General features: G+C 38.3%; 1 protein-coding gene and 1 non-coding gene across 6 annotated transcripts in view; one reads left to right on the plus strand and one right to left on the minus strand.

Annotated features, from left to right (window-relative positions):
• Positions 1–18,444, plus strand: part of ITPR2 (inositol 1,4,5-trisphosphate receptor type 2) — a 417,029-nt gene that overhangs the window by 212,016 nt on the left and 186,569 nt on the right. For all 5 annotated transcript variants that reach the window (XM_023744345.1, XM_023744344.1, XM_023744346.1 and 2 more), the window contains 3 exons: positions 5,297–5,487; positions 6,771–6,913; positions 10,520–10,628. In XM_023744345.1, the coding sequence (XP_023600113.1) occupies positions 5,297–5,487; positions 6,771–6,913; positions 10,520–10,628 (443 nt within the window). The remainder of the gene's footprint in view (positions 1–5,296; positions 5,488–6,770; positions 6,914–10,519; positions 10,629–18,444) is intronic.
• Positions 3,337–3,443, minus strand: LOC111823299. The gene has a single exon (XR_002826324.1). It is a non-coding gene; the product is annotated as a U6 spliceosomal RNA (small nuclear RNA).

Consider the following 18,444-nt stretch of genomic DNA (forward strand, 5'->3'; position numbering starts at 1 on the left):
TAATTTTGTCTAATTAACATTTTTACATAATATGCAATATTTAATGAATAATAATTAGAAATAGATTCTGATTACATCTTAAAATGATTGTGAAGACTTGTCATATCCAGAGAATTTTCACGATTTATAAGCCTAATTAGTAGGTTAGCCTAATGATCAAAGTACCTGTGGATAAAGATAGCTCCTTTGAGGGAACAAACTTTCTCTAGGCAAGGTTCTACAAAAGACAAATGCATTATTAATAATCCATGCTCTCTCCTATTACTTTTTTAAGGACTCCATATACTTACTCTCTGACCAAATATTCTTAGCAAGGTAGTATCTCAATTGTACTCTAACTTAGCAGCATTTCTTTTCTTTTTTTAAAAAAATATTTTTATTGATTTTTAGAAAGAGAGGAAGGGAGAGGGAGAGAAAGAGAAACATTGATGTGAGGGCCGGACATTGGTCGATCAATCGGCTTCCTCTTGCACACCCCCTGCCAGGAATGGAGCCTGCAACCCAGGCATGTGCCCTGACCAGAAATCAAACCAGGAACCTTTTGGTACATGGGACGACGCCCAACCAACTGAGCCACATTGGCCAGGGCAGGAGCATTTCTTTTTTAAACATTTTAAGTGTTAATGTGACCACTAAAGCACACAGTTGGAGTTAATGCTACATACCGGAAGAGTGACTAGTTGTAGTAAATTCATTAGTTCTTTTTTATTAAGAGGAAGAGAAGACAGGGAATAACCATTATCCCAAGAATACATTCTAGTTCACATTTCAATATATTATTCATAACACTTTTTCTAGCTGAATAAACATAAGCTAAGTTTCAATAATTTTTTTGTTGCATTTGGAAAATATTGTTCTAGTTATTAATGTTCCTGTGAGATCATGAATGAATTATTTTCTTTTCTAGTCACAACTTCTTTTCTGTTTTAATTTTAAAACAATATATGGAAAGCCAAATTTGCACTGTTAAATTTTGCTTTCAAATTCATATTTATAATATTTTGACAGTGCAGAGAATCTATTTCAGGCCATGTCTTTAAAGGTATTAATATTTTTTACATTTGCTTGAACAATTTTTATTAGCATCTACACAGCTGACTTACTTTCATTCAAGTTCTGTTTTCCCCAATTGAATAGTTAATTTTCTTTTATTCCCAAGAAATTGTGACTTAGCCTTTGGCTAGAATTTACCTGTGAGAATGAGAAAATAGTATATTTTATCCAGTTAATTTATATTGTGCAATTTGTGCTAAGATGGGAGACTAGAAAATACCAATTAGAGTGGCACAGTTTTGAGAATAACAAACAAAAAAATCCCTTTCAACAAATTTTGGAATATTGAAGTCTTCTCAGCCCGTGGTGCTGGCTATAGTGGGAGAGTGGCAGACGCTCTCAATCTGGGAGTTTGGAAGGTGGGTGAGATGTTCCTGACCTCACTAATGGGTGTGTGTGTGGAGGGGGGTAGGGGATAGGGTGCTGCCAAGAACAACAGAGGTGCTGCCTTTGGCCTACATTCCCAGTAGTATCATTAAAAAATATTCATTGAGCTCTTCTTTGTGTAAGTTACATTCATGGCAACAACACTTATTTGATGGCTGGTTGTATTGAATGTTCCTGATTCTGAAAGGGGAGATAGATCCCGACACCCCTCCCCCACTTGTTTCGATGGTAGTGGAAACTGGGTTATAATGTGTTTTGAGCAATATTAAGGCTTATGATTTTTGTTGCTCAGAAAATAACAGATAAGCAGTATTGTCCTCTGACTTATAAATGTTTAGAGCAAACCCAGCTTATGTGCGAAGCAGCCAGAAAAGGATGAGAGTCTTGCCAAGATTTGCTCACCGCGCGGGATTAAGTATTTATAAAAATATGTGCAGCTTGGCAGTGTCTGTCCCTCAGATGAGACAGGAGTGCAGTTGCTCTGCTGTGAGTGATGGACGTAAACAGACACATTGTATGCTTTGGGGAAGGGAACTTTATAATGAATATTAGGAAAACACTCACTAGAGAAATCTAGGGAGTGGTGCAATTGATAGTTCAGGGTTGTCTTAGAGGTGTTATTATTTCCTTGAAACTTCAGCCGGAGCTGTTTTTTAAATTGGTGACTCTTTGTGTAGGTAGCTAAAATTGTTTATTTTCAAAGAAGTTTTTAAGTACCTCTCAGCTTCCGTACTGCCTACTGTTGTTGCTTTCCTTTCATTATATGAAACAAGCCAGATTTATTCATTCATTCTCATTCTCCCTCTGCCCCTATTCTTTCCTTCCTATTTCCATTCATTTTTATAAAGTCTTCCATTGACTATCATTATAACTTGAAATGATATCCTTATGTATCTATCTCTTGATTTGGCAGCTCTAAATAATGTCTATATGATCCACACTATGAACAACAAGGAAATTAAATACTGCCTTCATTTTTCCCCTTACTCCCCAATCTATTAATGACTGCTTAATAGATTGTAGGTTTTATGTTGTTATAATTGTATTCTACTCTAAAATATAATGAAATATCTTATAGGTTGATAACATTTAAAAATACATTTTCAGAGCTCTATAATATGATGATGGGTAAGTTTTTTTAATAGCATAAACATTAGAGACAGAATATAGTGCTGTGATATTGAACCTTTCCTAAGGAAGAGAATTTCCCAGTCACTAATGTCTAACAGGTCTTCCTTTGTCTCTAGCTTTATTCTCTGCTTCATATTCACACCCAGTTGCCATGATTTCTTGTATTCATGTCGACATTTTCTTGGATTCCTTTCTCGTTTTGGGAGTAATTTTCATAGGGTTTCAGAGAAAAAGTTCTGAGCCTTGCATATTCTGAAATGTTTTTATTTGGGAATGACATTTGATTTTTTAAAAATGTATTTTTATTGATTTCAGAGAGGAAAGGAGAGGGAGAGAGATAGAAACATCAGTGATGAGAGAGAATTACTGATCTGCTGCCTCCTGCATGCCCCACACTGGGAATCAAACACGCAACCGGGGCATGTGCCTGACCCGGAATCAAATGGTGACATCCTGGTTCATAGGTAGACACTCAACTGAGCCAAACCGGCCCGGCTTTTTCGTTCAGATGGGCATAAACTTTTAGTTTCAAAATCTCTGTCCATCTGGTCTTTAAATCCATTATTTTACTAACTTCTAGCATTCAATATTTATTGATGATGGGAAGTCTGGTGCCAGACTGATTTTCTATAGAAATCCTCTTTTCCCCCTGGAAATCCTTGTAGTTTTCTCCTTGCTGTTGGCATTTATATCAGTTTTGTAAAGCTGTCATAACAAATTACATAACTAGATGGGTTAAAACAACAGAAATTTCTTTATTTTTTAAAAAATATGGAACGCTTCATGAATTTGCACGTCATCCTTGCACAGGGGCCATGCTAATCTTCTCTGTATCGTTCCAGTTTTAGTATATGTGCTGCCGAAGCGAGCACTAACAGAAATTTATTGAAACAACAGCAGCACCACGCTCTTTCGAAAGGCTCTAGGGATGAATCTGTTCCAGACTTCCTCTTCGTTTCTGGTGTTAATTGGCATTTCTCGGCTTGCAGCTGCGCACATCCAGTCTTTGCCTCCACCTTCACTTTGTTTTCCCTAAGTGAAGGCAGGTGATGTGGGGCTGCTAAGATGCTGAGGCTCTCCTCTGTCAGTGTCCCTGGCTGTTCAGCACCACTGCAGACAGTGGCCGGCTCAGCAGCTGAGAGGTGCTCCTGACCAAGGAGGGGCTGGAGACAAACTTGACTCGGGCTGCATTTCCAGGGGATGAGGGGCTGTGCTGGGAGAGCAGCTCCCAGTGCAGAGAAGACAGAAATTGAAGGTTGATTTCTCTACTAGCAGTCTTGTGTAAATGACAGGGCTGACCCGGAGCTCAGGATGAGGGGCTGTGTAAATGATATGCAGGTTTCCTGTGTGTGTGTGTGTGTGTGTGTGTGTGGCAGAAGTCAGGCTGGGAATACTAACAGGTATTAAAATAAGGAAGGCTTTGCTCAGAGGTTGGAGTTGTCTGATTTTTTGCTGGAGCTGCCTCTTCTCTCTCCCCCATTCTGCAGCTTATTGAAGAAGATCTCTGGAAGTTCCTTCAAGCTCTGTTCCACTTCTCTGTCAGGTCCTCACACCTGCGTTTGGCATTCTCTCCAGGCAGGTATCCCACTTTCTGGAGAGAACATTGCTACATTTCCTAACTTTATCCTCTGAATAGATCCCACTGCTGCCAGCTGCTCTGTTTATGTTAGTCAGAGGGAGGAGGGCCTTAAATTCCCAGCTATTCAGATGTTCTTACTGAGTGAGTTGCCCCGATGACTGCCCCAGACCCCTTGCCACTCTTCGTGTTGGTCGACTGTGCACCTAGGGAGGCCTGTTCTAACGTGAATCTCTTGTAAAACAGTTTCACCTCTTCCTTCTCTGAGGGACTAATCCCATCCTCACTCCGCAGAAATGCCTTCACGTTTCTGTTTTCCTCCTGACAAGCATTCTCATTTTTTAATGTTGTCGTATAAGTCTGATAAAATATAAATTTCAGTTGATTTGGGGAAGAAGGACATATACTGTGTGCCATTTTCCAATGCGGGTTTTGTATATTTTCCATTAAAAACTTTTTTTCCTCTAGGGTATTTTATCACTTAAAATTTTGTGTGTATGTACATGCGTGTGCACAGACACATACACACTAATTAATGAATGGGCCAGCAGGATTTCCTTATGTTTTCTTATTTTCCTTGGCACCTGGGAAAGTACAAATGTGCATGTTTGTCATGCAGGGTTTTTCTATAGTGATGCTGTAGAAAGTATGTTTCGAACATTAAGCATTAAGAAATCAAGTAAGTTCTTGAATATTTAATGAGCCCACTTTAATAACTGGCCTTAAAAATTGAAATACTTTTATGTTAAAAGCTTTTGAAGTTATATAAAATAATTTAATGGCAGAGTTTAAAGATTTGATGCTTTTTCTTTTTAATTAACATATAACATTGTATTAAGGTGTACAACGTAATGATTTGTTATAAGTATATTGAAAAATAATTACCATTATTAATTTAGTTGACATCTGTCACCTCACATAGTTACAGATGTTTTTTGATGAATACTTTTAAGATCTACTCTTTAGCTACTTGCAAATGTACAGTACAATATTGTTAAGTATAGTCACCTTCTGTCCATTACATCTCAGCTCTCACATATCTTATGGTTTTCTTTTCTATTTGTTCTCAGTTTATATGATTATTTTGATAATGTGTAAAAAGCTTTGGTCAAATTAAGAGGGAAATATTTAAAAATCTTTCTTTTTCAGCAAAGAATCGTGGAATTGCTATTCCAGTGGATTTGGATAGTCAAGTTAATACTCTTTTCATGAAGAACCATTCAAATATGGTGCAGAGAGCAGCCATGGGTTGGAGACTGTCGGCTCGCTCTGGACCCCGCTTTAAGGAGGCTCTTGGAGGACCTGCTTGGGATTATAGAAATATTATTGAAAAGTTACAGGTACAATGCGAGCATGAAAAGACATAATTTTCTAAATTACATTATTAACATATGTAGTTACACAAGTTAAATATGGTTGAAAATATCAAATTCTAGTTGGGGACCAGGCTTTACTTTATAACTTCCTACCAGTCATATTGGATTAGAGCCTACACATATGAATTCATTTTTCCTTAATTACCTCTGTAAAGGCCCTCTCTTCAATTACAGTCACATTATGAAGTACTGGGGGTTAGGATGTGGACCTCAATGTAGGAGTTTTGAGGGAGACACAATTCAAACCATAACAGACATCTTCCTACCCACATAACTGTAGAGAATTTCATTGGAGCGAATGAGGCTATTGTGTTGAAGAAATGGTCAAGACATGAACTGGAATAAATATTATGAGAGGTTACAGGTAGATTAATTGGTGGAGGTTCAGAGTTTTAATAGATAAGCATTATATGTGATTAAAAAGGCAAGTTAGTTTCAGTATGAGAAACTTGAAGGCTATTCAAATCATTAAAGGTCATTAAAATTTTTGGGGGGGAAAATGTCATTATACATGATTAAGCAGTTATTGGTTTGCAGGATAGGATTAACAGGAAGAGACTAGAAGAAGGCAGATTAGTTAAGAATTACTTAAGATCTCAGCCAGATTGTGGTATGAATGCAATGGAGAAATAGGTGTTGCATACAACAATGAAGGCCGGGTCAACAGATTGGTGGCTACTGGATGGAAATAGAGGGCGTGAGAGGCATTTAAGAGGTGCTGATGATTGGAGACTAGGTGATATTATTAAGACTATTGTAAGAGGAAAGGGATTATATTCTATACATTTTTTCAAACAATATAGCAAGGAATTTCCCCATTGGAAGAAATGGTTAGTTCTAGATGACCAATGACACATAGAAAACCTTTTTTTCTAGCTCTTGCACAGGCATGCTCCAGTTTATTCCAATTTGATGAATACCTGTCATGTGTCCATTACAACCCGAGACACTTCAAGGCCTGTACCAATGGTTTTATTGGCTTTTCATCTTGTGTGTATATCCTTAGAAATCATATAAGCTACCCACCTCTCCCTTACCTTAAAAATGACAACAGAGACACATGCAGCATTGATACAGAAAACCAGACGGTACTGAAAGAACAGATATTGGGTACCATGGGAAAATGGGGTATATCTGTGAAATTCCCACATCTCATTCCTGGTTAGTGTTCCTCAGCTTGTCATGTCTTCAAAGGATGAAGTCTGACTTAGGTCTTCACACAGGTTCTCTTGTGCTTTCTTCCTTAGGATGTAGTGGCCTCCTTGGAGCAGCAGTTCAGCCCAATGATGCAGGCTGAGTTCTCGGTGTTGGTTGATGTGTTGTACAGTCCAGAGCTACTGTTCCCTGAGGGGAGTGATGCAAGGATCCGATGCGGTGCTTTCATGTCCAAGTAAGTGGGTGCGATCTGTGACCCTGCTAGTGTCACCAAACTGAGATGGCCTGTAACGTTTCTGCGTTTTACTCTGCTGGCACATAAGGACAGTCCATAGAGTGTGTCAAAGGTCCAAAATCCATGTTAAAATATACTTCCAAAATAATTTGATGTCATTGAAATTTTATGCTGGTGAAAGTCACATTTTACTGAAAGTTACTGCAAGTGGGATGTGTCATGGTTGGCACACAGTATCACATCAAATAATATTTTGGTTCTGATTCCTTTCTATACCTCTAGGGTGTGACCCTAAAAAAGATTCCTATCTAAAGTCACCAATTTTTACTCACATAGAAAGCAAATGGAGCTAACATTTATTGAGATCTCACTATGTGCATGATGGTCCCCTGTGGGTTTACCTGTTTTATCTGATGTGCATAAACACTCAGAGATTGAGGGGTCAGCCTCATTTTAGAGATGAGGAAGCTGAGGGTCGAGTAGGCGTCAGGTAGAGAGCTATTATGTCGCAGACTCAGGACTCTGCCATGTTGCCCTGATGATCCTCCTCTGCAGATCTTTCATTTACCTATTTTTCACAGCATTTTTGTGGCATTGTCAGATCCGTTATAGCTAATATATTTATCCTAGAATATTTTCATTTAAATGGTAAGTGAAAATTTCCAAGGAAGATCTGCAAGTATAAGCAGTTGTGAGAAAACGTAGAATAAGCCTCAGAAAGAAGAGAAATGTCTTAACATACAGGGCACTTCATTGAGTGATTTGCAAGTAAATCACAGACTCAAGACGGCCAGGCAGAGCTACTTGGTCTTCTTGGGAGAGTATCTGGATGGAGAGTTGGTTGAGGCTGCCAGTCCCCTTGACCATCATCCATCACAGCCGACTCCTGTGTGGGCGAGGATATGAGGATATTACATCCCTGGGCCTTATTTTCCTGGGCCTTATTTTATAACTAGAAGTTTGTACCTCTCGATTCCTTTTACCTTTTGTACCTTTCATCTGGCAGCCATCAGTTTGTTCTTTGTATCTATGAGTCTTGTTTTGTTTTGTTTGTTCATTTTTCTGTTTGTTTTTAGATTTCAATTATAAGTGAAATCATATGGTATTTGTCTTTTTCTGTCTGACTCATTTCACTTAGCATAATATCCTTTAGATCCATCCATGTTGTTGCAAATGGCAATATTTCATTCTTTTTTATGGCTGAGTAATAATATATATATATTTCCCCCCCACACACAATGGAATATATCTTCCACATCTTTATCCATTCATCTGTCAGTGCACACCTAGGTTACTTGCATATCTTGGCTATTGTATTTAATACTGCAATGAACATATAGGGGTACATATATATATATTTTTTCAAATTAGTGTTTCCATTTTCTTCCAATAAATGCCCAGAAGTGGAATTGCTAGGTCATAAGGTAGTTCTACTTTTAATTTTTTGAGGGATCTACTTACTGTTTTTCATAGTGGCTGCACCAATTTTTGATTCCACCAACATTGTATGAGGGTTCCCTTTTCTTCACATCCTCAACTTGTAATTGTCTTTTTGGAAATAGCTATTTTGATAGGTGTAAGGTGGTATCTCATAGTTGTTTTGATTTGCATTTTTCTAATGATTACAGGTGTTGAATATATTTTCATGTGTCTTTTTGCCATCCGTTTGTCTTATTTGGAGAAAGGTTGACTTCCCATATTTTAAACAGATTGTGTGTTTTTTATATTGTATGAATGCCATAAATTTTGGATATTAACCCCTTGTCAGATATATTGTTTGAAAATATCTTCTCCCATTCAGTAGGTTGCCCTTCCGGTTTGTTCATGGTTTCCTTTGCTGTGAAGACCTGGCTACTTCATTTCCATATCGCCTCTTGTATCCTACCCCATCACATGCCCTATTCATCTCTTGCTTTGTGCTCATTCTTCCATGTCATCTTTCCCACGGCCATTGATGGACTTTTTTTTCACATGTAGGCAGGGTTATTCAGGTCATTTAAAACAATGGTAACCTATTTTCTATAGAGTAAATTCCAGACTCTTTAGCATGATATTCCCAGTTTCTTCTTTCCAGACCACATCTTTTACACTCTCCTCTTCCATGACTTTTAGTGTCAGCGGCCAGGGAGAGAACTATCATTTCCTGGACGTGAGGGTCAGCTTTCTGGCTCCACCCTTTGTTCCTACTGTTCCCTTTGCAGGGATGCCTTCTACCGCTCCACTGTTCCATGCCAGGTGAAATCTTCATAGTTAAATGTCATCTTGTCACTGAAACCCTCTCTGTCAGTCCTGGGCAACTCCCCCAACAGAATGTGACAGCTTCTTTGTCTAGTTTATGGCATTGCCAACACAGCTGCTATAGCCCTTATCATGTCGTGTAAGAGGTGGCTGTGTGCAGCCGAGTTTTATTGGGACTCTCTTCACAGTACCTCTGAGACTCAAGAGATCAGTGAGCAGAGTCATGTCACCACACAGTGGGGCTTCAGAGTCTTGGCTCTGAAGTCAGATGGACCTGGGACTATTTCCAGATGCCACCCCTTAATAATTATGTAACTAGAGGCAAGTTGCCTTATCTTTCTAGACCTCAGTTTTCTCATTAGTAAAATTAGACTGGCAATGTAACCTGTAGCATTGGCTTGTTATAAGGATGAATTAAGAGAGTCCATGAGAAGTCCTTGTCCATCACGCTGACACCTGATAAGCCACTTGCCAGCCATTATCTAGTGAAATGTCGCTTGTCCCATAGCACTCCTGTTATGTCACTGGAATCATCAGATCATTCCCTTATAGCCTACATCATTTTGTTTTTCCAGGAAGACATGTCTAACAGGGTCATCTTACAAATCAGCTTCATTAAGAACCATATATGCTAAGCTAGAAATTCTGATGATGAACATTTTATTTAATTTTGAGTTCTTGGGGATGCTATGTAACTGTGATCCTCAAACTTTTCTCTTGACAGAACACCAGTGCAAAAGTTACCACTATAATATTAATCAGAATTTTTGTTCAAATTATAGTAAATGGATAGATGTCTTAATGTTACCCCTTTTGTTGCTTTTGTTTTTGTTTTGCTTCTAATCACAAACACTGCTTGTTTTTACCAAGCTCTAGTGGTGAAAAAATAGCATATTATTATTAATGGAAACTAGAAAGCAGCCCATGCTAAGGTTGTAATGTTGTATACTGCTAGCACTGTATAATCAATGTAATACAGTATATAGAAAATAATGTAGTATAACATTACACAAAAATGTAATCTACTGCAAACATTCATATTTCTCCCAGTAAAGTTGTTTCAGTTCATATGGGATTAAAGATAAGTAGTGTTTCATTGTTTTTCAAAGAGTATTGTGTCCCATAAACAATATGCTATCTGAATAAATTTAGAAGCACTGAGATATACTGCCTGTAACACAACGGAAGCTTTATAATGCAGTCTATAGCTTAAGTGTGATTTTTAAAAAAATTTGAAAACAGGCATCTATATTGTTTACTTCATATTCTTAAATAATAGTGTGATTTATTTGCCTCTAGCATGTGATGATAATATATAGCTTGAAGAGAAATCGCTCTCCTATTTAAGGCTTAATGTTTTGCTTTAAGGTTGATTAATCATACGAAGAAACTAATGGAGAAAGAAGAAAAACTGTGCATTAAAATTCTTCAGACTTTACGAGAAATGCTAGAGAAGAAAGACATCTTTGTGGAAGAGGTATTTCTAAAAAATTTTTAGTATTTGAAAATAAAGTAGAATTTCTAGAATACTGTCACCAATGAATTACAAAAGGTTCTTATGTAATTACTTGCATTACATATTAATGGCCTGTATACTTACATGAATTAGATAATTTGAGTTTTTATGGTATTCATCTCTCCTGTCTGCTTTCACTTGAGAAATATTTAAGATTACAGTGGCCCAGGTATTTGGCTTACTTGTTTTTATGATGTTTTATCTTGAATATGTATATTTTTTTCATATAGCGTCAATGGACCAAAAGATGTTTTTTAACAATGAGCAACTGAGGTGCATTATTAAGAGTTTGTATAAAGTTCTGCTTTGCACTGAAATATTCTATGTATTTTGGCACATGTTGATTTTTATTATAAATATATGTTCATGTCATTTTCTATAATATTTTACCAATTATTATGAAGTAATACTTTTAAAAAATAAATGGGATAGTAAGTTTCTATTTTAACTATATTAATTTAAGTATTGCACAAATGATTTTCAGAAAATACCAACTTATCTATAGTAATGAAAGCATAATATGCTAATTAGACCAGATGTCTTTCCGGACAACCTTCCAGATAAAGCCAGGCCTGTGAGGGAAGCCCGGGTCCCGGGTGCCAGAGGGAAGCCGGTGCCAGCAGCTGGGGGAAAGAAGGCCTACTCTTGCATGAATTTCATGTATCGGGCCTCTAGTAGGTAATAATTGCCAGTCTTATTAAAAATGATAGCTCAGGTGCTCATTAAGAGATAGCTAGGAGCATGTTTAATATCCAAGGTTGTAGACTTACGTATAAAATATAAATCTAGTGTAGTTTTTTTAGATAGCTACCTTTTACTTTTATGTTTGGTTTCAAACAAAATTTTTATTATACTCTTAATAACTTTTTGATTAGTTCCTGTAAATACTAATCATCTGATATGTTTAAAATCGGAAGAATTTCATTTGATTTATTTGTGTGTATGCTATCGAATTCCAAAAAGATTGTAGTTATAGGTTTCTCTTTTTTAAAAAAATGTCTCATAGAAAAGAAATCCAATGGAATCTTGAATATTAATAGAAGCTGCATAGTTTCAAAATACTCTATTTGAATCACATGTTTGACTCAGTAATCAAAAAGACTTTTGCTTTACAGTAGTTCTCTTCATTATTTAAACTGTGTTTGGAAAGCAAATGATCAAAATAAAGACAGAGCAATTTTAGCAAATGTTTCTGTGACATAGGATTCAGGAAAAAACGTATAAGTTTGCGTATGTGGTATGCTTTTAAAAAATGGCAGAGTTCCTTAGGGCTTTTTGTTGTGGGTTTTTTAAAAATTATTATTCCTTAAAATATTTCTGTAAATTGTTTATTTTTGACTGAAGTGCTAGATCCTAAAATAGAAAAATGGGGTCAATATAAATTTTTGACAGAAGCATGAGGTTTATGGTAACAGTTAACTTGTGCTTAACCAGAGATAATTATAAGCCTTCCAATTTTCTGTAACAGATTATTATTGAATTACTCTAAAGAAAGAAAACAAGTAAGACTGACTAGTCAAGAGTATTTTAGTATATTTCCTAAACCACCCTAAATACATTCTGCTGGCATCTGTTTTTCTTTCCCATTCCCACCGCTATCACTAGTTTAGGCTTTCATTATCTTTGTCTAGAAAACTCCAGTAGTCCATTCAGTTCTCTGAAGTCCATTCATTGCCTCCTTGAAAGGAGGCAAGGCTGCTGTTCTCATTAAGTCCAAGGGGTACCATTTGCATAAGATACAATATAAATGTCACCACCAGGGCATAGGCCTCAGAGAAAGTTAAGATGAGAAAGGCTAGTTGGGGTTATTCACTCAGTCAGCTAACACATATATTGTGAGCGACTATTAATTATTGGTTGTTGTGCCTGGGCACTGGGGATGAAGCCATGGATGACACAGCATGCTAAAGGCCACCACGTGGTACAATTCACATGCCAGTGGACTCCTGTAATAGTCTGCTGACATCATAAGAGCATTTCACAAACCTTCAGGGACTCTGCACTGTCCTTGGTGTTCCAGGCCCTCCATTATGTCTGTCTCCTGTGCTTTCCGCCCCCACCCTTCCTCATCCATTAGCCACCAAGAATCTGGCTTTTCCTGCACTGATCCGTGCGACATCTGGAATCATGGATTGCTGAAATCCAGACAAGCCTGTATCCTCCGAGTGTTATCTTTGTAGAGTAGCTAATGGGTGGTACTTATCAACTATTCCAGCCAGTGGTGATTACTTTCTCATTAGAAAGTCTCAAGAGACTTTGTGCCTCTCTTTAATGACTCTTCAGGCTGTTTCTGGGTGTTTATTCCAAGCTCCTTGTTTTATAAATGATGTCATTCAGACTCAGAGAAGTTAAGTGGTTTGCCCCAGGTCACACAGTGAGTACCAGAACAGGATTTAACCAAAACTCCTTCCTCTATGCCTAATCTTATTTATTAGAGCACAGCCAACTTTGACAAATGCATCACTCTTAAGGAAGATTAGCGTATTTTGTCCAGCAGGTTTTTGTATCCAATTTTTAAGTCATAGAGAATACAAATAGGATATAACAATTCAAATGGATAAAGGTTTAAAAAATGTCTAAGAAAATATTAAAGAATGTGGAAATACAGTCATTTAACTAAGAAAAGAAGAACCTGAAAGGGACTTATAAGTATCATTTCTTAATTTCCATGTCTACTAAGGACAGAATAAGAAAAAATATATAGGTGAAAGAATTCTAGAGTTTAGATAACTTTAATTCTAAATGTTTTGGGAGGAGAAGCATTTCTACCAGTGGAAGTAGAAGACTTTTCTTTCCCCAGGAAGTTTTAAAGAAACATATATTAGATCTAGAATGATTCTAACATCTACTTTGGAATGAAGTCAGGACTAGTTGACCTCCATGTGTTGTCAGTTGGCCTTTTTTAAATAGTTGGTGCTCAATTGTCCGTGACAGTGGAGGGGAGCGGTTAAATGACTCACCAGTCTGGATGACATGGAACTGGGTAACAGATTCAGAAACTGGTCAAAGCCATTATTTTACAACCCATGTGCTCCCAGAAAAAAACCCTGATTATCAGTAGTGGATAATTGGCTGTGTTTCCATGATTGTATTAGTTTCCTATTTACCAAAGTCTTCATGGTTTAAAACCACACAAACTTAGTATTTATTGTTTCAGAGGTCAAAAACTTAAAATCAAGATTTTGGTGCCGGTGCATTCATTATGGAGGTTTTAGAGGAGAATTCATTTATTTGCCTTTTCTAGCTTCTAGAAACTGCCTGCATCCCTCGCCTTGTGATCCCACCTTCCATTTGCAAAGCTAGCAGAATATCATCTTCCAATCTCCCCCCCCCTCTCTCTCTCTCTCTCTCTCACACACACACACACACTAATGTCACCTCCCTTTTTCATACTCTGACCCTCTTGCATCCCTCTTACAAGGACACTGTGATTACAACGGACCCACCTGGATAATCAAAGATAATCTCCCCATGTCAAGATTCTTAACTGAAGCACCTGCGAAGTCCCTTTTGCCATGTAGGCTAACATAGTACAGGTTCTGGTGGTTATGGCATAGATATTTGGGGGAAGGCTATTACCCAATCTATAATTGTGATCCTTTTACTGACAGTGAGAAATGATATGTGGAATATAGAGAGTTTACCTGCTGCTCACTAAAATGACTATATAGGGCAGTTTAAGTGCAAATGAACATTTTAAAATGCTTTAAATTTACAGTACTTAGCTGTTTTCAAAGTATTTTAAGATATTTTGCTACCTTTCAACACCAGTTTCAGGAAGTACGTAGAGTTGGCAGTGTTATCTCCACATTTGTAATGTGGAAAGATACAGAGAAGTTATTTGCATTAAATCTCATAGGTTACCTAATGCCTGGTTGTCTAATACCTAATCAGCTAGATTTGTACTGTCTGTGTATTGGAGCATTCCCAACAGATCTCTCAGAATTAAAGCCAAACAAAAAACTCATACCAGGATTTTTCACATTAGCTATCTTAATATTACACTTAAGACTCCACCTATTTAAATTATGAATGTCATCTTAAAAGCAAATCTCTATTTTCATTTTTGTTTCTTTGGTCTCCAATACCAGAAGAGTGTGTGTGTGTGTGTGCACGCGTGCACGCAGTTGTGCATGTGCATGTGTGTGTATGTAACAGCTAAAATTTTAAAAATAGAGCAATGAAGCATAAAAATAGAGTAAAGAAGCATAAAGTTGCTTCATGGTTGAACCAGATGCCCTTTAAAGCAATTTCCACCTTTAATAATCCAGTTTTCTGATTCTGTTGGCCAAGTCATCATTTACTACCATTTTATCTGATAGTCAATTATTTTACAAACATTTATAACTTATAATATCTTTCATTACAGGTCCTAAATTACTTTTACCTTATATTCTTTCTTGTTTCATGTTTGTAAGTTTGTGCCAAAGGTTGAGAGAGAAGTGGGTGAGCAATATCTTTAAGATTCTAAACAGAGTAATAGAAACAAAGGAAATGTAATTTTCTGTTATGTGTATCTGTATGTGAAGTCATCTAGTGACCATGTATGTACTCTATGTTATAGTATGCTATAATACTTTTTATTGAAGGACAAAACATGAAAATTGTACATAGAAAGTCTTTAAGAGGGAAAGTTACCCAAGTTTTAGAAAAAAATTCATGTATTATTTATTTAGTCAATTCTGATAGAAAAGCAAAACATTACAAAGAATGTAACTCATAACCTCGAGAACTCAGTATGCCTTCAGAATTGGCCATATTCAAAAGGCTTTGTTTTAGATAACAACAGCAGGTATATTTATTTGCACTTAAAACATGTATATTGGGAAATCTGAGGAGGAAAGAGAAAAGAAGGACCCTTTTAAAATGGCTTTAGGGCAGTATGATTCTTAATGTTTCCAAACCTTAAAGCCATTTTATTCTACTCTTATTTCCAAGACCTCTCTACCACAAAAGAGGAAACACCCGTTAGGATAAGTGTGCTTTTGAACAGAGTAGCTTAATGATAGCACCATACCTTTGTTTTGTGGATTTAAAGATATTTTAGGTCCAGATCTGAAAAAGGGTTTCCCAGTGGTGATAATGTAGATAAAAGGAACTGTGTGGATTGAATAGAGATGGGCTGATGCGGGGAGCATGGGTTGGCAGGAAATAAGAAGGGCTGTGTTCAGAGTAGTGGTGGCGAACCTTTTGAGCTCGGCGTGTCAGCATTTTGAAAAACCCTAACTTAACTCTGGTGCCATGTCACATAGAGAAATTTTTTGATATTTGCAAACATAGTAAAACAAAGCCTTATATTTTTGATATTTATTTTATACTAGAGGCCCGGTGCACAAAAATTTGTGCACTCGGGGGGCGGGGGTCCCCCAGCCCGGCCTGTGCCCTCTCACAGTCTGGGACCCCTCGGGAGATAACGACCTGCTGGCTTAGGCCTGCTCCCGGGTGGCAGAGGGCAGGCCCAATCCCTAGGTGCAGCCCCTGGTCAGGCTCAGAGCAGGGCCGATTGGGGAGTTGGGGCACCGCCCCGTCATGCATAGAGCAGGGCGGATCGGAAGGTTGCAATGCCACCCTCAGTCACGCTCAGGGTAGGCTGATTGGGGGGTTGGGGCACCGCCCCCTGTTACACTCAAGGCAGGGTCGATGGGGAGGTTGCGGCGCCACCCCCTGTCACGCACAGAGCAGGGCCGATCAGGGGGTTGGGGCGCTGCCCCCTGTCACTCACAGAGCAGGGCCCATCAGGGGGTTGGGGAGCTCCCCCCTGTCACTCACAGAGCAGGGCCGATAGGGGAGCTGGGGCACCGCCCCCTGTCACACACAGAGCTGGCGGATCAAGGGGTTGGTGCGCTGCACCCTGTCACGCTGATCCCGATGCCGGGAGGCATATTACCCTTTTACTATATAGAATAGAGGCCTGGTGCACGGGTAGGGGCCGGCTGGTTTGTCCTGAAGGGTGTCCTGGATCAGGGTGGGGGTCCCCACTGGGGTGCCTGGCCAGGCTGGCTGAGGGGCTGAGGGCTGTTTTCCCGCTGGCAGTTGACTAAAAGCTCCCAACCGCTCCTTGTTTTCTTTTTTTTTTTTTTTATCTGGGCCAGCTTTAGCTCTGAGGCCTCGCTGCTGAAAACATGGATACAATGTTGCGGTCCGGGGCTGACTGACAGCCAGTTTTGTTTAGCTTCTTATTTGCAACATAGTAATAGTTGCTTAGAGTTGCAGTTGGAGTCTGCAGTCCCTGGAGGAAGCAGGCCTCCCTGCTCGCTTCAGTGCATGGCTGCTGGCCGCCATCTTGGCTGACAGTTAATTTGCATAAGGATATGCTGATTAGCCAATGGGAAGGGTAGCGGTCGTACGCCAATTACCATGTTTCTCTTTTATTAGTGTAGATATTTAAATGCCATTTAACAAAGAAAAATCAACCAAAAAAATGAGTTCGCGTGTCACCTCTGACATGCATGTCATAGGTTTGCCATCACTGGTTCACAGGATTGGTGTGGTTTTTAAGGATTTTGGAGGGGGTGTCAATTTTCTTCATTTTATACTCTTTAGTCTACATTTCATTAGGATTTATAAAATATTATAAACTATTTCTCTCACAAAAAGAGAAACATCTATAAATCATAAATAGTCAAGGTTTCTGTAACCACTGATCCTAAATATATAAAATTTGTAGCTCTGTACTTTAGAATAGGAAGAGATAATGAACACTGGACATATTCAGTGATAGCCTGTAGAACTGGAAGTGTGAAGTACCTTTCCTTACATTGCATGAAAGAAGTTGACCTATTTTGAATGCCAATCATAATTTTTCCATCGAATATATTCTTATTTACCCTTAAATTACACTGATACACATATAATGTACAAGATAATGAAGATGTTTAATCAAGTTCAATATCCTTCAAATTTTCAGGTTTAAACTGCCATGTATTCTTGGAATACTATTGCAGAGAGATCTAGAAAAAAACTCTACAATAGCTATGGTGAAGTTTTAGCATTGGTTTTTATAAAGTAACTAGTAGCCCGGTGCACAGATTTGTGCACATTGAAAGGAAATTAATTAGAAGAAATATTTTAATATTGCTATTCACCCCCTCTCTGTAATAGAAGTGTCAAACAAATTCACGATCGACAATGACAGATGGAAACACATGTGTGAAATTGGCACCAGCGAAAGCTTTATATATATATAGATAAACTTGCCTAATTAGACCTACTTTCTGATTTAGCTAAACTTTGTCCAGCCCAGTGAAGCACCCAACTTCTCTTTCAGGTAATTGTCAGCAACACAGCAGTAAATATCAATACGAAGCAGATTATTATTATAGATCATACAGGGAGAACAAAGGGTGAAATATTTAACTATAGCAGTTTTTGACTATATTCTGCACAGTGAGAAAACTGAAGTCATTTTCAAGTTCTACCATTTCTTCTTTTCAGTCAGGTCAAGATTCTAAACTTTCTAAATTTCTGTTTTCCGGCTAATGAAAAGAAAATAGGATTCCACCAAGTCTCCTATCTACCTACTCCAGGACTTCTGTGAGGATCAAATGAGACGAAGCATGGGAAAATGCTTCACAGACATTTGGTTAAAGTGTAAAATGTTTGCACCTGGCTATAAAGCAAGTCGTGTTCCTGGGCTGAAGAAACTCCAAGGAGGCTAGTTGCTAGGGAGAGGAAGCCGGGCGTTACTATGTGATGTCATTACCCGGCACCCACAGCCACCATTTCTGGGCTGGGCCCTGAGCGGGCATTTTGTGCCCTGGGGTCTCGGCAGCATCGG

Source organism: Myotis lucifugus, unplaced genomic scaffold (assembly GCF_000147115.1).
Source record: "Myotis lucifugus unplaced genomic scaffold, Myoluc2.0 scaffold_451, whole genome shotgun sequence".
NCBI lineage: Eukaryota > Metazoa > Chordata > Mammalia > Chiroptera > Vespertilionidae > Myotis > Myotis lucifugus.